At 45.9% G+C, this 23,252-nt stretch overlaps 1 protein-coding gene across 1 annotated transcript in view; it reads left to right on the plus strand.

Annotated features, from left to right (window-relative positions):
• The window catches only part of ITFG1 (integrin alpha FG-GAP repeat containing 1), a 113,182-nt gene that overhangs the window by 30,073 nt on the left and 59,857 nt on the right, over positions 1-23,252 (plus strand). The window contains exons 9-10 of the mRNA XM_048516173.1: positions 10,330-10,424; positions 14,774-14,940. Coding sequence (XP_048372130.1) covers positions 10,330-10,424; positions 14,774-14,940 — 262 coding nt within the window. The remainder of the gene's footprint in view (positions 1-10,329; positions 10,425-14,773; positions 14,941-23,252) is intronic.

The raw sequence follows: 23,252 nt of genomic DNA on the forward strand, positions 1-23,252 counted from the left end.
ACCTGAGCTGTGGAGGCTTATCTGGGGAATTCAGATTAGCCTGTGCACTCCGACACACACCAGCTGGGTGACCTTGGGCTAGTCACAGTTTATCAGAGCTCTCTGAGCCCCACCTACCTCACAGGGTGTTTGTTGTGAGGGGGGAAGGGCAAGGAGATTGTCTCCTGCAGGAAAGGGGGGATATAAATCCAAACTCTTCTTCTACTACTACTTTATCTCGACTGCAATTCGTTATACATTTGCTGTGCGGAGAGAGCCAAGGTGGCATGGCTGAGATCTGAAACTAGCACAAATACACAAAAACATATTACAATTACAATGTGCCACAAATTGCTTGCTAATCCTGTCTACAATTAAATACCATCTCCCACAGGTAACACGCTGTTCTGTTCTAACAGTACTTAAAATGTCTTCAGTGTCCACAGATACCAGCCAAAGTAAAAAAAAAATGCATGTGGATTATACTGGGGGGAAAAATACCCCATATTGATTATTACAGCGAGATTAAATTAAAACGTTCATTATAAATTTCAGCAAAACAGAAACATTTGTACGAAGTGTATTGTTTCAAGTCCCACAGGGCTTTTCTTTGGAAAAACAGCCGTAATGCTCAAAACTCTCTTTTGTCCGTACCTCTTCATTTCTTACATTATCTGGTGCAGAAAGTTGTTAATGATTCCCCAAAAGCAGATGGTATCGAAAAATGCCATGAATACTAATAAGCATAAAGTATATGTCAAATGCATTTATTTTGAAAGATGTTACAGGGAAAAGTAATCTGGAGTCGAATTTCATCTTGCCAAGTGTTACAGCTAACAGCAGTAGATAATATCACCAAAGGGTGCTCTGTAATTTTAGAAAATCTGCCACATTTCGGGAAGCCATGACTTAACTCAGAATTCAGGCAAGCAGGAAAGGGGAAAAATACAACAGTACATGAGTTAAATCCCAATGACTTCAGATAACAGAAGGAAGAGTTTGTTGTGCCTAGTTCCCATATGCCATATCTATGCTGTAAATGCTAAACTACAGCTAAAATTTGTTCCACATAAAGATGATAGGTCGGTGCAGTTGAGGTGAGAAACTTGTGTGCTTCCGCATTAGAATATAGTCCTGAATGAATATGAGAATTATCATTAATATTTACGTGCTGCCTTTGTCAAAACCATTATTTGGGGCATTATTGAACATGGTACTTTGATACAAGAGCATTTATAGTTATTGAACAGCTATCATCACATTTTCAAATGGAAGAGGGGGGAGCAGGGCTAGGTAGGCACTAGGACCCAGGCGGCAACAAAGACAGTCCAGCGTGTTGAGTTTTGTGGCAAAGGAATATAGAAGAGAAGAAGAAGAGTTTGGATTTACATTCCCCCCTTTCTCTCCTGTAGGAGACTCAAAGGGGCTTACAATCTCCTTGCCCTTCCCCCTTCACAACAAACACCCTGTGAGGTGGGTGGGGCTGAGAGAGCTCCAAAAAGCTGTGACCAGCCCAAGGTCACCCAGCTGGCATGTGTGGGAGTGCACAGGCTAATCTGAATTCCCCAGATAAGCCTCCACAGCTCAGGCGGCAGAGCAGGGAATCAAACCTGGTTCCTCCAGATTAGAATGCACCTGCTCTTAACCACTACGCCACTGCTGCTCAAACAATATAAAATCTTCTAACATCTTTTTGTGAGCCTTTTTTGAAAGTACAGAACGAGCAAAGACTGCATATTGTTTGAGGCATCTTTCACAACTGGACTCTTTCTAGTTGTGGTTTCCAAATGAAAATACAATTATAACAGTGTGATATCTAAGTGCCTTCCACTGTAATAGTGGAGTGCTGCCATCCTTCTTTAGAAATAAAAGCTTCTTGAAGTCTGTCGTAAGGTTGCTAAATATTTTTCTCCTTCAGTGAAACAACACAAAAACAATACACGTGCACAAAAACCTGATCAGAGGTACTCAGCCGGCTGTAGCTCTTATCTGGTAACAAGTATAGAAACAGCAGGTTGCAGGAAGAGAAGACAAATAGCATCTTGGCGGTAAAATTTTCGCAATGACTGTTTTGACATTTCAGTTTTGCAGAATTTTGCCATCCAGATTTGCTGCGTAGTTACCTAACGTAGCCTGGAATGAATTGTTTTCAGGAAAAGGCATCCCGGGGTAAAAGCAATTCAAGTGTTTTGTCTGGCACAGTGAATCCATCAAACATTATCAAGCGGTCTTCCCTTTAGATCGAGCTTCTGTCCCAAACTTAATAGCCCTAGACATGAGCTCTCTAAGCCTTGGTGTCTCTCCATCCTCACTATGGGGGGTAACCCCTTTTTTACAGAGTGATTGTGATGATTGCAATGAGATCATGAACTGGATCCGGCGACACATTTCCACACATAGATTTTTGCTGATTCCCCCCCTCCCCAGTGAAGAAGAAGAACAGTTTGGATTTATACCCCACCTTTCTCTCCTGTAAGGAGACTCAAGGTTGCTTGCAAGCTCCTTTCCCTTCCTCTTCCCCAAAACAGACACCTTGTGAGGTAGGTGGGGCTGAGAGAGTTCAGAGAGAACTGTGACTAGCCCAAGGCCTCCCAACAGGAATTGTAGGTGTGCGGGAACACATCTGGTTCACCAGATGAGCCTCTGCCACTCAGGTGGAGGAGTGGGAAATCAAACCTGGTTCTCCAGATTAGAATCCACCTGCTCTTAACCACTACAGCACACTGGCTCAATTCCATGCTGCTCTTGGGGGTTCTTCGGGCAGAATTTTGGGGAGTCCTTTCTGCTGCAGCAAGATGGGGGGAAGTAGGAAAACCCCATTATCCTAGTGCTGTGGCCCTCCAGATGTTCATGGACTACAATTCCCATCAGCCTCTGCCAGCATGGCCAAGTGGTAGGGCTCATGGGAATTGTAGTCTCTGAACATCTGGAGGGCCATAGTTTGAAGACCCCTGTCCTAGTGGAATCCCTGAGCTGAACGGGTGGGTCTAAAAAGGTGCCTTTCAGCTTGCAGAGAGCTGCTTTTGGATTAAATGTCAGTGCCTAGAACTGAACCCGTGCAACGTAAAGCACCTGAATGTTCCCAAGCACTCCTATAAACACGCTTGGTCACCATGTGTCCTCGGTTAAGGCTGTCCACCTGAGAGTGTTGTAACATTTCCGGCAGAGAACAGCCTGTTCGATGGAATAGGATCTGACTTCGCAGTAATGATAGCGCCACACGGAAAGGGCCTGCCAGGATGCAGAGAGGCAATGGTGGAGGCAGCAATTATTTTTTTGCTATAGCAACGGATGCATTGCGATTAACCATCGTGACATTGGGAGAACAAAGGAAACCTAATGAGCAGTTGTGCTTGTTGGGTTGACAGCACGCTCTTCAAAAGAACAGCATTTTCTCCTGCACTGACTTTCGCGCCATAGTTGTTTGGAGGCTGGTTCCACTGCAGCACAAATGGCTCACTTTGTACTTCCAGTCTCTGATCTGTAGCCAGCTTCCATCTGTGTAGCAAATCCCATCCCAATATCTAGCATGTGGGTTTCTAGCCGAACGGGTGGGACCTACAAGCAGGTTGCGCTTTGAACTAGGCTGGGTTGCACTATGGCAGTGGTGGCGAACCTTTGGCACTCCAGATGTTATGGACTACAATTCCCATCAGCCCCTGCCAGCATGGCCAATTGACCATGCTGGCAGGGGCTGATGGGAATTGTAATCCATAACATCTGGAGTGCCAAAGGTTCGCCACCATGGCACTATGGCATCGCTATTTCATTGAATGATAGCATCAGAGAGTTGGAAGGGGCCATACAGTCTATCTAATCCAAACCCCTACTCCAACAGAATCAGCATAGAGTAGCGATTCCCAGAACGGCTGCTGCTGCTCCCCTGGGAGTGTGGAAGCATCAAGCGGGGCGGGGAGAAATTTTGCAGCGTTGGGGAGACGACAACACAGAGATTTCTGAAGTGGGTTAACTTTGCTGAAGGCTGGCAGTGCTGGTATGTGATACCACCCCAAGGATTCTTTGTGTAAAGGTCGGGAGGCATAATGACCCAGCAGCAGCTCCATTCAAGAAGTAAAAACTCTTTAAAAAATTCTGCTAAAAACAGTAAAAAAAATCTGGACAATTTGGAAGGTTACTATATCAGACTGCACAGGGAAGCCACTGAAATTCACAAACATCAAGACAACTTCCACAAGAAAGAAGAGACTCTGAGAATTAACAAAGCTTGGCTACCAGTACTTAAAAACACCAGAAGCAAAGGCCAAGGGCATGCTAAGTTCAGGAACAATGGACTCCACCCAGACGCAGGATTTGCATTCACCAATACTGCTGTTGCAGGGAATCCAAATGTGACTACAAATGTAAATGGACTGATAACCCCACCCGCAATACAATGCACTCAGCCACACCTTTGCATAGCAAGTTCCACCCAAACACTTACTGATTGGTTCCCCACCCTGGAATTTGGACAATATATACCCCACTAAACATTCCCTTCTCACTAGACACAGTGTGTGACAGACTTCTCTCTGTGATACACCTTTGAAGATGCCAGCCACAGATGCAGGCGAAACGTTAGGAGCAAGAACTACCAGATCTGCCTTGTGTCTGAACCGAGACAAAAGGGCTTTTCCGGTTAGCAGTGTGCTTAAAGAGAGCTGGCACCTGTCTGGTTGTTTCTCTTCTTTGCTTGCCGTCAGCCTCGTTAGCATGCGCAGGATCGTGCAGCCCGCTTCTCCCAGCAAAGAGGAAAATGTCCTTTAACAAGAGTTTAATAGCACAGTCGAGGGCTATGTTGCAAGTTCCCCCCGTTGCCAACTCAGCTTTCTATCCGTTGCCTCCTGGCGAATAGTTTCCAGCCGCGCCAGCTAAATCTCCTACCTTCTGTTGTGTAGCTGTAGCAAGTTTGGGGGACTGCTGAGACGCACGGGGGGCCATGCGTGTGTTCTTCCTCCTTCCGCTTGATGGTTTGCAGCCTCACATTAATTCGGATCTAATTAAATTTTTCTCACCAATTAAGCTTGTCACAGCAGCCTGACTGCTGAGGCTTGCCCACGCTGGCCACTTGAAGTCTTCACGTGCGCCTTCTCTCGCAAGCTCACTCTCTTTGATTACATGTCCTGGTGCTTCGAGGTGCATTTGTGAATACTGTGGGCTGCAGCCAAGCAACTCCCCCAGCCGTGTTGATTGGTTTTCAGTGGGGTATAGTGGTTAAGAGAGAGCCAGCGTGGTGTAGTGGTTAAGAGCAGGGGCACTCTAATCTGGAGAACCGGGTTTGATTCCCCGCTCTGCCACTTGAGCTGTGGAGGCTTATCTGGGGAACCAGTTTAGCTTGTGCACTCCAACACATGCCAGCTGGGGGACCTTGGGCTAGTCACAGTTCTTTGGAGCTCTCTCAACCTCACCCACCTCACAGGGTGTTTGTTGTGAGGGGGAGGAGGTAAAGGAGATTGTAAGCCCCTTTGAGTCTCCTTACAGGACAGAAAGGGGGGATATAAATCCAACTCTTCTTCTTTTTCTTCTTCTTTGGGCTGCATCATAAGAACATAAGAACAAGCCAGCTGGATCAGACCAGAGCCCGTCTAGTCCAGCTCTCTGCTACTCGCAGTGGCCCACCAGGTGCCATTGGGAGCTCACATGCAGGAGGTGAAAGCAATGGCCTTCTGCGGCTGTTGCTCCCGAGCACCTGGACTGCTAAGGCATTTGCAATCTCAGATCAAAGAGGATCCATGCTGAACAAGGCCACCCAAGCACATGCAGAAGGTTTTGTTATACATGCAGAGATGTTTTAGTTTTGCTCTTGAACGCATGAAGCTGCCTTTTGCTGGATCTGGCTCTTGGTCCATAAAAGCCATTGCAGGGGGGGTTGGACTTGATGGCCCTTGGGGCCTCTTCCAGTTTTATGATTAATGAGGGATAAATTGGCCATCTTCATCTCCGGGCGTTTTCATGGCATCCCAACCTCACGAGTGAGTGTGAAAGCTGCAGGGGTCCAGAACAGCTTTTTCCTGAAGTGAGAAGGACTGGGCTGCTTAAAACCGTTTGATAAGGCCTGTCACAGGTTTGTGGAGATGGCTGTGCTGTCGGGAGAGGTGTTTGCATCCTGAAATTGGATTTTGAAACTCAATATGAAACAAACACACAGAATAGACCCAAGCTTCGGCTTCCCAGAAAGCATCTTTTGAGAATAAAATAAACATCAAGATCTCCTGCGCGTTTATGACTGAACCAACCAAGGTATTTTTCCACTTTCACCAATGTAGTGTTTTATATAAGACGGCTGAAACTTATAAGTCAACTGAAGGGGTGATACCTGAGGTTGACATTCATTCAGTGCTAAACATGGGCTAAAACCGTGTTTTCTTGGTTCGCAGATTTTTTAAAAAACCTTGAATGTTTCAAAGTTTGTTTTTCAGAGATTCAGATGGCAACTCTGTCCCTTTTTTAATTCTGGTTCTGTGTAAATTTATTTTAAAAGTGGAGATGATTATCTGCGCTGTCAGCCTAAGAATACCCTGCACGTTTACACGAATCCAATTTAAACCTGAAGTTCATCTCATCTAGAAATGATCTCTGCAGGGAACGGCACATCATTTGACAGTTGTTTACTGTGTGAGCCTCACAACAATCGTGAATCTTGCTCTGCTTATAAACCCAGAAACGAAGGGGAAAGATTTGCATTCTGTTTTATCAGTGGTCGTATCCTTATCGCACCTTTAATTTTTCAAGCCCAGGTTCAAACCAGTAACACAGTCAACTAACCCCTCCGCAACTACCCTGAATCCTGCAAGACAAAAATAATTATTTTCAACAAGACAATAATTATTTTGTTTCTACTAACAACATAAAGTAGACACCCGGGCTTACGCAGTCCACCGGCTCACCCTGCCCCAAATGCTTGTACCTAGCTTTGTTTCAAATTAATTCAGAATTTAAACATTGGGCTTGTATATTTTCCCTGAGATTCCAAGCATCGAAAGGTGCATTTATCAAGAACCATAAATAGTGAGGAATTAATTTCAGAATCAGTCTTTACCATCTTGCTTTAAGAACTTGTGGAAAGAAGTATCATCCCCATTTTCAGCTGAGACATCACATTTTAGGGGTGACAAAGAACCAGATGTACAGGGGAAAATGTTTGTCTTCAGCTTTTCACATGCCCTTATGTACTCGTGTGCTATAAGTTTGCGATGGATTTATGGGAACCCCTTAAAGGTTTTTTCAAGGCAAGTGAGAAGCAGAGATGTTTGCCATCATCTTCCTCATCAAGGCCCTCCTTGATAGTCTCCCATCTAAGTACTGACCTTGCTTAGCTTCCAAGATCTAAGGAGATACAGCTGTACTGTTCCACCATCCCTTACTGCCCCCGCCACCACTTACTAGGGGCAACCACTGTTTTCTGAGGGTTAGTACTTGGATGGGAGACCTCCAAAGAAGACTGGGGATGCTACGAAGAAGAAAGCAATGGCAAACCACCGCTACTCATCTCTTATTTGAAAAGCCCACGAGGTAGAACTTCATGGGGTTATATGAGCCAGTAACAACTTGATGGTGCAATTTGCTTTGATGTATTTGAAAGGCAAACATGATGGTGAATTGCTTTTTAGAATCTAAAGCTTCAGTGTTAAACAGAACTCTCTTTACCCCCAAACTCTGCATTGCAATGTTCAGTCACCTTTGAATTTCAATTGAGATATTATCATTCACCTGTTCGGATACGAATTTTCAGTTGTTCAGATACCCAAGAGCACAGAACATTCAGAACAGGATCCCGTACACTCCATAGCTTTCCAGTGCCCTGTTGTTACGCTCTACCCCTAACACTTCTGAATGTTGTCAAGGAGCTCAAGAGAGTGGAGATGTGAATCTACCTTCTACTGAGTCACAACATTGGTCCATCAAGGTCAAAATTGTCTACTCAGAAGAAGAGTTTGGATTTATACGCTACCTTTCTCTCCTGTAAGGAGACTCAAGGTGGCCTATGAGCTCCTTTCCCTTCCTCTCCCCACAACAGACACCTTGTGAGGGAGGTGGGGCTGAGGGAGTTCTGAGAGGACTGTGACTAGCCCAAGGTCACCCAGCAGGAATGTAGGAATGCGGAAACACATCTGGTTCACCAGATAAGCCTCTGCCACTCGGGTGGAAGAGTGGGGAATCAAACTCAGTTCTCCAGATTAGAATCCACCTGCTCTTAATCACTCCATCACGCTGGCTCTCAGACTGGCATTGAGTGTCCAGGGTCTCAATCAGAGGACTTTCCCATCACCTACTACCTGGTCCTTTTACTTGAAGGTGCTGGGGTTTTACCTTGCACCTTCTGCACACCAAGCGGATGCTCTAACACTGAGCCATGTCCCCTCCTGAAGGAGTATTTGATATAACGCATGGAGAGTCAGGTGGGCAGGAAAAAATACTGCAGTTCTTCTGAGCAAGTGCTTCTTTAAAGTACACAGACTCCTCTTTTAAGATCCCTGCGTTTAGTGTTTCTGCTAAATTATTTGTGACTGTTGCAGATTTCAATTAGCCAGGCATCCGTCGAAATTGTTCTGGCTTCACCTACAAGCTGTATGTTCGTTAACAAGCGTGGCAGGGCAACGTCGTCATATTTCCCGTAAGCTCCAGAAAGTTGATTGAGGAGGAGAGAACGTGTTAATGTAATCCCGTTTCCCATCCCTGTCACCTCCTGCTGTGGTATTTACATCCCTAATTAAAAAGGACAAAGCCTTGGGAGGGTTTTATTTAAATTGAAAATTAATCCAAATGGAGGCATAAAAGTTACCACAGCGGGTGGGAAGGGAAAAACGGAAAGCCAACTAGTGCTCACGTCACAAAGATTTTGTTGTATTTCTAAAAGAGGGTCAACAGATGACCCTTTTCGTTAAGCAAGCTATCGGAAGATGTAAATAAAGCACAGTCTTCCAAAAGCTGCTTTTTTAAAAAGTCAGTGGTAATGTGAGTTGTCGAATTTCCTCTGTTGCTACCTGTGCTGTGCCCCCCCCTTTAAAAAGCCTGCTAAGCATCAGGAGGTATTCTGGAACGATACATAATGTTGCCCAGGGGGTGGGGGGGTGGGGGGGTGGAAGAACTACAACCAATGGGAGAATTTGCAAAAGTGCTCCCTTCCCCCAGTCTTATTTATTTATTTAAACATTTCTAATCCTTTTTCCATAGTTCAATGCAGCTTACGATAATAGTTTTTTTAACATTCCGTTAAACCCAGAGATAGAATAACAAAACCCAGATCTCTCTAGAGATCCAGCGTGGTGTGGTGGTTAAAAACAGGTGCCCTGTAATCTGGAGAACCGGGTTTGATTGCCCACTCTGCCACTTGAGCTGTGGAGGCTTATTTGGTGAACCATATGTGTTTCCGCACCCCTACATTCCTGCTGGGGGACCTTGGGCTAGTCACAGTTCGCTCTGAACTCTCTCAGCCCCTCCTACCTCACAAGGTGTCTGTTGTGGGGAGAGGAAGGGAAAGGAGCTTGTAAGCCACCTTGAGTCTCCCTACAGGGGAGAAAGGGGGATATGAATCCAGATTCTTCTTCTTTTATCCTTCCTTAAAAGATTCCTGCCATTCAAATGCCCCCACCCCCCACCCCTTCAATCTGGATATTGCGGAATTGGCATTCACCTTTTCAAGGAAAAAGCCAGAGGTGTAGTTGATGTCAGGTGGGCCAGCGTAAGAGGTAGGATAGTCAGCAGATGGCTGCCTAGCGACCATATGGAAGAAGACAGTCCTTCAGATATGGGGATCCCAGCTCTTGAAGGGGTTTAAAGGTCACAAGCTGTTCATTCCAGTTCCGCATTCTCTCCCGCCATCTTGTACGTGACAATGAACCTGCCTTATACCGAATCAAACCACTGGCCAGTTTTGTCTACTCAGACTAGGGGCAGTTCTCCAGTGACTCACATCCCCCGGTCCTTTTAGCGGAGGTACCTGGGATCGAACTTGAGACCTTCTAGACTCAGACATGGTTCTGGAAGCCCCTCCTGACTTTCTAGCAGCTTTGGGGGCACAGTGAGCGAGCAACTGCAGACTGCAGCAAAACCCTCTTCTACGAACCGCTCCTTTTGCAGCTGGGTCCAACCTGTATGAAAAATCATCAGCATTTAATGGAAGGGAAGAGGGGGGAAATCTCTTGTCGTTGGGATGCTCTGAAAAGCTAGATAACCGGCTGGCAGATCTACATATTGGAGTGTATCTTTTTTAATTATCTTGACACGTTCTTTCATTTACATCTGATCAAACTATATTGTCTTCTTGTAATTATGTGGCAGGGGGGGTTCTGCTGATGATAAAAAGAGAGATTTATGCAGAATTATGTAATTTTTATCATCTTCTCTCACCAGACGGTGACGGACAGACTGAACATTTGCTCCCTGCCTGCGATGACGAAGCCTGCCACAAGAGTGTCATCTACGTATCAAAGCCGCAGTCGGGCCAAGTAAGTGGAGTTTCTGTCTACAAAGATCGTAAAATGGGCATTCGGTTGGGTGGATCCTGTGTATTTATTTATTTAAAGCAGTTGTACCGCGCCTTTCTGTAGTCATATCCAAGGCGGCTACAAAAGCATGTCAGGTGGGACTTCTTGCCAATTTGTGGCAAACTCATTTGCCAACTGCGTTTTGCTGCATTAAATGCACCGTGCAAGTGTCCTCCATTGCAGCTCTGACGTCCTTTTTATTAAATAGCCCTTCCTTTGATGCCAATAAAGGCCTATGTATGTATGGCATGGTAAATAGCCCTTGCGCAGAATCTGTGTGAGAGGGTAGCTAGTATTCTACAGAATGCTATAAACCTTTGCATTATTAGAAATAAGTGTTAATTTTAAGTAGTGGTTAAGAGCAGGTGCATTCTAATCTGGAGGAACCGGGTTTGATTCCCAGCTCTGCTGCTTGAATTGTGGAGGCTTATCTGGGGAATTCATATTAGCCTGTGCACTCCCACACACGCCAGCTGGGTGACCTTGGGCTAGTCACAGCTTTTCAGAGCTTTCTCAGCCCCACCTACCTCACCTGGTGTTCGTTGTGAGGGGGGAAGGGAAAGGAGCTTGTAAGCCCCTTTGAGTCTCCTACAGGAGAGAAAGGGGGGGATATAAATCCAAACTCTTATTCTTCTTCTATATAACATATGTATTTATATAATTTTGTTTTCTGTTATGTTTGATATTACTTTTTAATGTTAATCAGCTGTGTCTCCTTTTCATTTTGATAATGGAATATATTTTTGATGCCAATAAAGCAAATGTATGTATGTAATTTAAAGGGGTGCCCCTAAGCAAGTAGCACCTGCGGCTTCCTGCCTGTCTTGCCACGCCCTAAGTACACCAGCGATGCTCGCTAAATGGAATCTCCCTGTTCAAAGCAAGGGGTGGCAGCAGTTGCAAGGGGTGGCAGCAGGGGAGGCGGAGTTTGCTGTCATGCTTTGGCTGTGGATGACCAGGAGGCATTTAACTGGCTGCTGTGGGAAACAAGTTGCTAGACTTGGTGCACCCTTGGTCAGATCCTGTAGGGCTGCCCATAGGCCATTTTGAAAATAACATAGTGGTAATCTGCTCCATCATACCTGAACTCTTGGGTGAGCCAGCATGGTGCGTGTTGGGATAAACAACGCCTCGTGTGTGTTTTCCCGTTGCACAACGAGCAGAGTGCACAGAGGCTAGAACGCAGCGGAGCTTGCCTGGGCGCGTGTGTTTGAGCTTGGGAGAGAGAACGAGCTTAGGCACAAAAGAAAGTTGGAGTCGTTTGTAGTTTCTAATCTATTAAAGAAAGTATTTATTAGTGGACTCCATTCTGGATAGAAAGGTAGGTAGATAGGTTCATTAATCTATCCTATTCTAGCTGGATGGAGACGGATGCTCAGGACACCCATCTTCCCTCTAGGGATGGTGAAAGTAAGATGGAGAAGCCTGAGAAGAAAGAAAGAAAGAAGGAAGGAAGGAAGGAAGGAAGGAAGGAAGGAAGGAAGGAAGGAAGGAAGGAAGGAAGGAAGGAAGGAAGGAAGGAAGGAAGGAAGGAAGGAAGGAAGGAAGGAAGGAAGGAAGGAAGGAAGGAAGGAAGGAAGGAAGGAAGGAAGGAAGGAAGGAAGGAAGGAAGGAAGGAAGGAAGGAAGGAAGGAAGTCCCTGAGAGTATCAGTCTAACATCAAAGGGATAGAACCAGCATGATAGAGTAAAGGTGACAATTCCTAGGTGTCAGGATGGGCCCCCTGGCTCATCCCCCCTCCTTCTTCCAGCCTTCCAGGAAACGAAAGCTAAAATGCAGCCACAGCTCTCCAAGGTGTGGCCAGGCCCCTGTCTGTGGTCTCTATCTAACCACTGGCTATCTAGTAAAACCCACTCTGTCGGTTGAGGCAGGAAACAGCGTAAAGTCCCTTTCTTCCAACTGTGTGGTGGTTAAGAGTGGGTTTGATTCTCCGCTCCTCCACATGAACGGCAGACTCGAATCTGGAGAACTGGATCCAATTCCCCATCCCTCTGCAAGAGCAGTGGGTTTTGATGTGGAGACGCTGAGTTGGATTTCCCACTCCTCCGCATAAACAGCGGGTTCTAATCTAGAGAGCCAGGTTGGATTCCCCACTCCTCCACATGAAGCCTGCTGGGGTGGCCTTGGGTTAATCAGGGTTCTCTCAGATCTGCCTCAGCCCTGTCTACCTTAGAAGGTGCCTGTTGCAAGGTGGGGGGGAGGAGGGAAGCAGGTTATAGGCTGTTTTGAGACTCCTTACAGTAGAGAAAAGCGGGGTAGTAAAAACAGCTCTCCATCAGCTCTTCTTAGTTCATGTGAAACATGAAGACAGATTGATGGGTTTTTTACACTAGAGAATGTGTAACTAAAGTGTACTGAAAATACAGGCCTGGATACAGTAGTAAATCTCCATCAACTGTGTGGCAGATCCATGAGGGGAACAGGGCTCCCTTCCACGCTGCTGCAGCCCACAGCTGCAGGGGTGGGGCGGGGGGGGGTTTGACAGTCTAAAAGGTAGGATTTGATCAATAGTTAATCATTTAATTACTAAATTTGCATGTTCTTGCATTAAGTTAAAATGCCCTTTCTGCAGGAAGCCAAGAACATTGTTCTCTTTCGACGGCACCCACTTCAGGAAGCCAAGCACAGGGGAGGGAGGGGTGGCATGCAAGGGAGGGGAGGGAGGGAGGGGTGGCATGCAAGGGAGGGGAGGGAGGGGGCCCGGCATCTGGACATGGCCCACCCACCCTAGTAGAGGGAGGGGAGGGAGGGGTGGCATGCAAGGGAGGGGAGGGAGGGGGCCCGGCATCTGGACATGGCCCACCCACCCTAGCGGAGGGAGGGGTGGCATGCAAGGGAGGGGAGGGAGGGACAGTGGGTGCCATCGAAAGAGAGCAATTTCCTTCCTCCAAGGGGGACAGAAGTGGCAACTCCTTTTTGTGGAACAGTGCCTGCCACCAATAATTTTAGCAAGCCCTCATGTTTAAAAAAAACAACATTTCAACATATTTCTTTCAATTAAATCGCCTCCTTGATTAATGGGGGGGGCCGTTTTAATGGCGCAAAAGCTACTTAATCAATCTGTCTGCCTGGTTAATTAATTATTGCAGCCCTACTGCAGATTTTTGTTGTTCATCAGCCTTTCACCAGCTGTTTTGTATCCACCACGGGGAAAGACTGAGCCTCCGCAGAGCGCAGAATTCTTTTCGAACACCTACCTGCGAATCCCTAACCATTGTTTGCGTTCTCATTGATATTCCTGGTAACAGAGCAAGCTGGATTTGAGGCTGCTTGTTTACTAACTAGTCTTCCTGCAGGGGGTGAGAACCAGCCCAGCAGATCTCAAATTTCTGTCTGGCACTTCCTCCCTGACGATGTTTTAGCAGATACAGCTGAATCCCTCCTTCGAGTGATCGTAATGGCATCCGTAAAATAATTAGTGTTTGGGGGTAGCCATGTTGGTCCGCGGTAGAACAGGGACGTTTGAGTGCAGTAGCACAGGATGAGCTTTCATGAGTCAGAACTCCCCGACAAAGGTATTTGACGAAGGGGGGCGATGACTCTCAAAAGCTTACACCCCGAAAACCTTGTGGGTCTCCTATGGTGCTATGGGGCTCAAATCTAATGATTTAGGGCCTGTCCCTCTGGGTAGTAATATCCTTTGCTCCTCCCTCAAGTGTCTGTTTCTTAGTCAGTTACACCCTTTCTTCAGCTGCTGTTCCTCTCGATTCCCTACTCCCTCAGAGGCCCTGGTCCTTTTCTAGCCCCACAAGCCATCTTTTATCCCCATAGACTTCTGCCTATGTTAAATCCCAGCCCAGCTAAAAACTTTCCCTTCCTTTACAGAAGTTGGACTGCAAGTGTTTTGGGAGATCCCCCCACACCACCCCAAGCAATCAGAATGTTTGGAATGATCCCTTTAGCTTACACCAGTGGCATACTGGACCTAAATGAAGCCCGGGAGTATGACCGGCTCCCGGCACCCCCCCCCCCACCCCACGTAGCTCCCCGCACCCACTTCCTCACACCCCACTTACGTGAGCCAGCAAGGAGGGCGAGACTTGGGGGCAGCTCGGGGGGGGGGCACTGCAGCCTGCAGGAAGGCTGGGGGGCGGGGCTTAGTGACATGCGCCCCGGGACATGGGGTACCCCATGTCCCCATTAGCGATACACCACTGCTTTACACCGACTCAGCCAATTGGTCTCATGTGGGTTCCGCCCCCACCAGTGCAATACAGTAACGACAGGAAGAAAGATCCTGTCTGGTACCATAAGACACCTTGAACCAACGACCCTGATCCATTTACTTTATTCTTTTTTTTTGTCCACAGTGGTTTCCAGTGTTGCAGGACTTCACAAACAGAGGCACCTTGTGGGGCTTTGTTCTGTCCAGTCCAACTTCGGCGACATTTTCAGTCCCTATCACCCTTCACATCGGAGATTATAACATGGATGGCTACCCAGATGCACTTGCCATATTGAAAAACACTTCTGGAAGGTATAGTACTTTTGCTAAGGTGGGGGGGGGGTGTCGGATCTTCCTCTTGATGTTATTGTTCATTACTGTCACCTTGAAATTGTCGCAGTCCTCTCTCGGAGCTGAATCGTGACTCCTTAAGAGGCACCTGAATTGTTTGAGAATGGGTCTATTTATCAGTGCTAAGGAGACTCTACATCTTTTCTGTCTCTTAATGGGATGTTACAGGTGGCAGTAGATGGTACGTTTGAGCAGAGACGGTATGTTTTATCCTCACCACATGGAATCAAACAACAAAGAGTTAGGTATAAGTAGAACAGTTCGATAGCAGTGGGGCCGGGGGGGGGGGGGTGTTATCTCCATCCTAGAATGCCGGCTAGTATATGTAGAGATACACTGGCAAAAAACTGCCTTGATGGTGTTGATATATCTGCAAGAGAATATTTCTGCAGTTGCAATTAGAGATGTAAAATTTCCTATAACTTTGAAACCCAAGCATGTTCTGCTTCTTACCTCTGTAATAAATAAAATTTTTTTCTAATAATGGAAGATATGGAATACTGTCCCAGCAGTCTTAAATTTAATTTTTTATTGATATTACAATATAACACCTATTCTGGGTAACCTGGCATACAAAATTATGTTGTGTGTAGGGGGGGGGGGGGGGGTTGTGCATCTTTATATCATTTTAAAGGTATTGGTGTCTTTGATTAAAACAAGGGATACAGGTTTACCCAGTGTTGGAGAGGGAGCTGCAAGCAGCGTATCCAGAGAGACCCCAGCATAGCTTAATTTTTGCCAGCTGGAAAAAATAGCTGGGGTGGGTGGATGGCTTGAAAACATAATCTGTCAAGCGTATGCATGTTGTTTTATTGTAACTGTTTAATTTTTGTTGTTGTTGTGAGCTGTTTTGAGAAGTTGTAAAATTGGAAATGGTGCTGGAATTTAAAAATATAGAAATATATGAGCATAGGAATAGTGGAATGCAGAAACAGACAGTGGAATGCAGTGGAATCTTCAGTGGAATGCAGAAATAGACAGGACGCAATGTCCCTTCTTGATCTACCTTGGCCACTGTAATCAGATGGGGGACTTGGTTAGCTTCAGAAAGCTCCACCTCTTCCTTGATGTTAATTCTGTCCACCCGATGGGGCTTTCAGCTCATGTTTCTCAAACCGTAGCCCAATGAAACACAGCAAACCATTTTTCAAACCAAAAGGCTGCGGCGTTGGAGTCTGCTGGAGATCAGGAAGAGTCCAAAATAACACAGGTCCTGTGTAAAGTAGCTTTTTGGATCCTGGTTCTAATCCACAAGTGTCATCTTCCTGTCTGTTACGAAGCTTTCAGGATCTGGCTGCAAGCCTGCACTCCAGGGGTTTACCGCCCGGGGGGACGTATGGGGTCAAATGTCTCCGGGCCACAGCCATTTAGTCACGCCCCCACACTCCTCCTCCTCCCCCCCCCCAGGTCCATACACTGACTTCAAGACCTGGTGTAACAAAATGTTGTTTGGTCGTGGCGGGCAGCCAGCCACGTGGGGGGCGGGGGGGCGAAAAACTCATATTTTGCACCAGGCTACATTTTCCCTCTGCTGCACTCACCACATAACCTTCAAAACCCACGGTATACAGGCAGTAGCTATATGGGCTGATGAAGTTAAAAAAGTGTTCATTGCCCCCGAAATTCAGACTGTGAGGACTCAGCTATAATGCCAGAGCCAGTGGCAAACACGAGAGCTTCTGGATGTGTACCTACTCAGTGCCGGACAACGTGCACAGCCCGTAGGCGGCAGCAAACGCAACATCCTCTTCTCTGTGATAACAGTGTGGGTCAGCTGAAGCCCTCCTTGAAACCCATTTCTGCTGATTCCTCAAAACCCGCACCACCCCGGCCTACTTGTTTCTTTCCCTCTTTAGAAATGCAGGGAGTATTTTACTGACAGTTCCCACCTTTTTCTCTTCGCCAGCTGGGGAGGAGAAACTGCTCTTCTGTTGATAATACATTCTGCTTACACCCGTCCCCTCACCCCCTTATTTTAAACATGGTGACTAGCAAGCGGCTGTAGCCTTTTTACCCCGGAGGCTCTCGGTTCCTGGCAGTGGTGGCAGCACACGCTGGCAGTTCCGTTTTTTTGCCTCAGGCGGCTCCTTTCCCCTCAAGCGGTTGCTGACCCATTTCATTTTGATGGGTACGGTATAGATGTATTTTCTGGTAGCTGTCATGTGCGTTTCTGCTCAATCTCCAGCCATTTGTCACCAAACGACTGCTGTCGTCCTGACCCGCAACCGCTGGCCACCTTGTTTCCCTCCACTTGGCCGGGTGCAAATGTCTAGATGTGTTATCTTCTGATGATTCATGGCCTGGAGCGGCTGTGCAATACCAAAGACCGCACGACAGCGGTTGCAACGTTTTAAATGGTTGTGTGCAAAATATTTACGAGGTGCATTCTTCCTTTACAGTATGAGCTGATATCTCACCAGAGCGGATGAGTAATTTGACCCAGTTCTCAAAAGCCTAACTCGGTGAGATTAAAAGTAGCACAGGAGGCAAAAAAATAAATGAATTTGACAGTCATGGTACCGGTGTTTGCTGTTAACATTCTTTATTTTACATATTTACATCAATTATACCCTGCCTTTCTCCCTAGTGGAGATCCAGAGTGACTGACACTGTTCTCTCTTCTTCTCTCCTTTATCCTCACAACAACCCTGTGAGGTAAGCTAGGCTGAGGGCAGTGGCGTAACGCCAAGGGGACAGGGGGTGCTGAGTTTCCCAGATGCTAGTCCAGGGGTCTGCAACCTGCGGCTCTCCAGATGTTCATGGACTACAATTCCCATCAGCCCCTGCCAGCATGGCCAATTAGCCATACTGGCAGGGGCTGATGGGATTTGTAGTCCATGAACATCTGGAGAGCCGCAGGTTGCAGACCCCTGTGCTGGTCCAATACTCTAACCCAGGGGTCTTCAAACTATGGCCCTCCAGATGTTCATGGACTACAATTCCCATCAGCCCCTGCTAGCATGGCCAAGTGGTAGGGCTCATGGGAATTGTAGTCTATGAACATCTGGAGGGCCTTAGCTTGAAGACACCTGCTCTAACCACTTCACAGAGCCACTCCTGGAAGAACCCCCACTTATCATGAACAGAATTTCAGAGAGCATATCGGGCTGTTAAGGAAAATAGTTCTCTCTGGGTACAAGGAATTTTGCCGGTAGAAACATTCATGTGGTTTCCTTCTAATATCTCCATAGCTCATTGAGACTGTCTTCTTTCCCTGACAGCTTTTGGTCACATTTTGGTGACCATTGGTTCTTAAACTTGCATACGGTAGCGTCGTGTTGCTCTGCTTACCGTGTTGATGGCTGGGAGGGAGAGTAATCCTCAAATACCATGTAATGCTTCGAAAAATCCCTTGGAATCCTCATTTTAAAAGCTCTATAAAAGCAGATTACTGTGGAGACTTGAAATGTAATCCGCAATAAAAACGGAATTTTAAAATGTGGGTGTGTGAACCCAAAATCTTGTGCTACTAATGTAATGCTTTGGTGACAACTTAGGAGATAATAGTAAAATAGTGTTTCTGAGCTGTGCGTTCAAGAAAGAAGTTAAAGATATGAAGAACTTGCTTTATTGCCCTCCTTGGAACCAGTTGACATGTGGATAAGTTAATTTATTGGATGCTTAGCAATGAATCAATCTATTTAATAAGCCTGTTCTTTGGTATCTGGGCATCTACTGTTTAATTGTCATAGAGAACTTATACTGTGCTGTCTGCACCACCCTCCCCATTTATGGGATGTTATGTGACTTATATTTATTTACTTCCATCATTTATGGTCCACTTTTTTCACAGAGACATTCATAAACAGCACCCTGAGGTGGGAAATTGTCCCAAATGACGACTGTTTCAGAGCACATGAGTTTAATGGCTAAAGCTAAAAAGGCAGAGGTGGGATCCAACCAGTTCTCACCGCTTCTCTAGAAGTGGTTACTCATTTTTTCTGAGTGCCGAGAAGGGGTTACTAAAGCAACCTCCCTACCCAATAGGGACTGGAGGTGCGTGTGTGCAGCGGCGCCACTGTTTGAATCCCACCACCATCGGAACCTGTTATTAAAATTTTTGGATCCCACCACTGTAAAAAGGGTCTATCCCTTGAAAGAACCTGGGTGGGAGACCCCCTGAGAGCGACACATAAACTGCTGTGAATGGAAAGTAGCAGGCAAGAGTAATAAATGTGAAATTTGCAACACCACATGCCACCTGGATGTCTCAATAGCTACTTTATGGGGCGATTAGATCTCCAGCATTCAAGTTCACAGCAAAGGGAGGAAAGTGCTCAGAAGGGCTCTTCCTTCCCTCCTCCTGAGCACATGTGCAACTTCGAACAAAAATCTATGAGCTGAAACAAATGGGTGACAAAAATGGTTGTGTTGCATTTTCATTTTGTCTTTTCCAGCGATTCCTGTACTCTCATAATGTGACCAAAGTCCTATAGCTCGGTTTAGTCATTCTAGCTTCTAGGGAGCAGTCAGGACTGATTTGATCTAGAAACCACTTGGTATTTTTGGAAAAGCTCTATTGAAGCACTTAAATGCAGATACTTAAATCTGTGGATCGGGGGGGGGGGGCATACAGACTATGGACATTTTTTGCGAACTTTGGCAATCCCCAGGTGTGCAGAAAACGGGGGGAAACATGGAGGGAGGATAAATCCCCCAAATGAGAGAAGTGTTACCTGGGCATAGGTGGGAAGGGGATGGGTGGATAGGAAGAGCTTCAAGAGAGGGATGAGTGTGTAGGCGGAGTGGTGAGAAGGGGAACAAGGCGCTGGGGAAGTCAGACTAAGACAAGGGGGCTGTGGGAGGGCAAGAGGAAGATAGGCAGAAGTTTGGGGGGTCAGGAGTGGGAAAGAAATAGGCAGGGCAAGGAAGACGACAGCAGGAGGAGGCAGCAGTTGGAGGCAAGGGCGGAGAAAGGTAGCTGGGGGCAAGTGTCAGGAGCTAGTGGACATAGCAGGGTCCAATCAGGGAATTCCTCTGAGAGTTTCTCATGGATTCCTGCTTGTCCTTTCTAATTCTGTCTCCAAAGCCTCCCCCATAGCTTTTTTTGGATTGTGACCTTCCAGTTTGATAACCAGCATTACTGAAAGTCACTGAGAAGGATCAGTGACTACAAAGTAGATCGCGTTTTCTTTTGATGCCGTGCGTTAAGACCGGAACTTTATAGAGGAGACTGGCTCTTTAGTCTTTCCATCTTTCAGTGTTCTAATTGTTGATCTGTTCACCCAGTTTTTAATTCACTGACACAATTTCTGCAGGGTTTTTTTTTTTGTGGGGGAGGGGATGAATCGGTGGGCTTGAGTTCAGTGTTCAGTTGATACTTCCTACAGACTTTTTTGCAGTTCTTGGAAGCGGTGTGGTTTCCTGGTTAAAAGACTGCAGTTGTGAGCAATCCGATGGATCTATACTCTGGTCTCTGTTCAGATTGTATAAATCCAGTTGATCTGTGATCGCATCACAGCTATGTTCTGTTGCTGTGTGTGGGGTGGGTTAGCCCCAGTTAGCCTTTGCACAGGTCAGTTATTTTCATTTCTGGCAATGCATGGGATGATTCTTTGTACACACTGCAGAAGTGAAATTGATAGTAGAATATGCTCTACATGGTACTGGCTGCACCCAGGAGACCATAATGTTGTTCCATCGTGGCATGCCAGTAGAATCATAGAATCATAGAGTTGGAAGAGACCATCAAGGCCAACCCCCTGCAATGCAGGAACACACAATCAAAGCACTCCTGACAGATGGCCATCCAACCTCTCTTTAAAAACCTCCAAAGAAGGAGACTCCACCACACTCCGAAGCAGTGCATTCCACTGTCCAACAGCCCTGATAGAAAGTTCTTCCTAATGTTTAGGTGGAATCTCTTTTCCTTCACCTTGAATCCATTACTCCTGTTCCTAGTCTGTGGAGCAGCAGAAGCTTACTCCCTCGCCAACATGACATCTCTTCAAATATCTAAACATGGCTTTCATGTCACCTCTTAACCTTCTCTTCACCAACCTAAACATCCCCAGCTCCCTAAGACTCTCTTCGTAGGGCCTGGATTCCAGACCTTTTACCATTTTGGTTGCCCTCTTCTGGACCTATTCCAGCTTGTCAACATCAGTAATATTTCTTTTTCAAACTACTACAACGTGTGCCGTTACATTCTTCCAGGAATCCTACTATGTCAACAATCACGGTTGACTACAAGGGAAAGCCAGGCATCTTTCCCAGATGCCAGAATTGACTGCAAGCGCCCAGATTATTTTGAACATGTTTTGCTCATTCCTCTTGATGCAGCAGCCAAACTCTCTTTAAAAATGAAGCACTCTGAATCCCATCAGTATTGCAGCCCTTATACGGAGGGTCCGTTGACACAGATTGCAGCTAGCTCTGCGTTTTCAGCTTCGGTTGTTGATGATGCTTATTTTTAGAAAGCCACAATAGTTTTGCCAAATTTTTTAAAGGTAATTACTTCATTTAGATGCATACTCGAAAAAGAATCTGTCTCCCCTCCTCCGATCAGATTTGGCAGAGGGAGAAAGAAAATGCAAGTCTTTTGCGGCCCACAAAATCGATGTATGTTTCTTGCTTAGTCTGACTAAACGGAAGCACCAGTTAAATAGATCTAGCCTTCTATCACCATGTAAAGGATGCTTGGTTACAAATGCATGGTAATGTGTTTTCTCAGCCAGAGGCAGAAATCAAGAAGTCAGGCAATATGAGTCATGCTTCAGCATTTCTTCGGTTATACATTCTTGACATCTAGCAGTGAGTATATAAAACATGTGATATTTACCTTCCTCCGTAGGGCGCAGTTCACTTTTCCAAGTGGGGGTTCCTAGGTCTGTTCTGCACATGCAGAATTTTTTTTAAAATTTTAAATGAACATATACTGAACCGTGAAACAAATATAACAACAGTCCCCAACCATATAAATTTATGATCCAATACAACTTAATAAGGTAAATATCCGTATTAAACCCCCAGCTACTCAAATAAATAAGTTCATATAACCATATTTTAAAACTTATGAAATGCAGTCAGAAATCCAACAGGTGAGTGTAATGTATAGTTTTTATATCCAACTCCACTTATAAAGTAATCTGCTTTTTTCTTGAAACAGTTTTAAATGTTGTTGTTTTCTTTTGCCATGGAGGAGTATCTTCATGAACTGTAGTCAGAAATCCAAAAGGCCCCTGTTAAAGAAAACAGAAAATCCAATAACCTCATTAGAAAATGAAACACTGATTATCATATAGCACTTGCTAGCATAGCAGACTTAGTTAGCAAATGGTGCCTCACATTGGTGAAAGATTTGAGCCTATTACTTTAGTTGTGTGTTATTTGCCATCAAGTCTCATCCAATGACCCTATGAACTGAGGACCTCCAAACAATATATCATTGACAATGTTTCTCGGGTCTTGTAAACTGGAGCAGGGGTCTGCAACCTGTGGCTCTCCAGATGTTCATGGACTACAATTCCCATCAGCCCCTGCCAGCATGGCCAATTGTAGTCCATGAACATCTGGAGAGCCATAGGTTGCAGACCCCTGAACTGGAGGTTGTGGCTTTCTTTGAGTCAATCCATCTCATGTTGGGTCTTGTTTTTTTTCCTATGACCTTCAACTTTTCCTAGCATTATTGTCTTTTCCAGTGAGTCTTCCCATGACATGACCAAAGTATGGTAGCCTCTTCAGGTTATATATCTTGGGTCATACAATGTATGGGTGGACGGGAGTGGGCAGTTTCTGTCTGTCTAGAAGAATCGAGGTTGTTTAATTTATCACGGCAAAAATTGACTCTGCCTTCACTCCACCATTGTTCCCTTTTCTGAAACGATAGCAAGTAATTGGGGTTCTTTTATGGACTGAGGTTTATAAAAGTTAAAAACTTGTTCTAGTGTCCTTAAAATGCAGTAGTGAGTTCCGTGCCAAGCGCAGTCGGCGTGCTTCCCATCCAAGAGCTAAGGCTCTCGAAGCGATGACCAAATTAATTCACACATCTAGTGGTAAGCCGCTTACTGAGTCTAAACAGTTCTGTTGTAAATGAATTCCCCTCGCCCATACAAATCACCCTTTGCGATGGAGAGATTCTGGGCCTTGATTAGCATCCTTTGTGTCTTGTTCATTTCATGCTAGATGTGTGATTGTGAGTGTGCGTGTGCTTTGTGTAGGCCTTGGATGCGTAACCCCAGCCCTTTCCCAGTTCCAGAATGAAACTGAAAAGCTGCTCTGATCACTGGCACTGTGGAAGGCGTCCCTTCTCTCTTGCCCCACGCCGCAAAAAA

Source organism: Sphaerodactylus townsendi, linkage group LG14 (assembly GCF_021028975.2).
Source record: "Sphaerodactylus townsendi isolate TG3544 linkage group LG14, MPM_Stown_v2.3, whole genome shotgun sequence".
NCBI classification, from domain to species: Eukaryota; Metazoa; Chordata; class Lepidosauria; order Squamata; family Sphaerodactylidae; genus Sphaerodactylus; species Sphaerodactylus townsendi.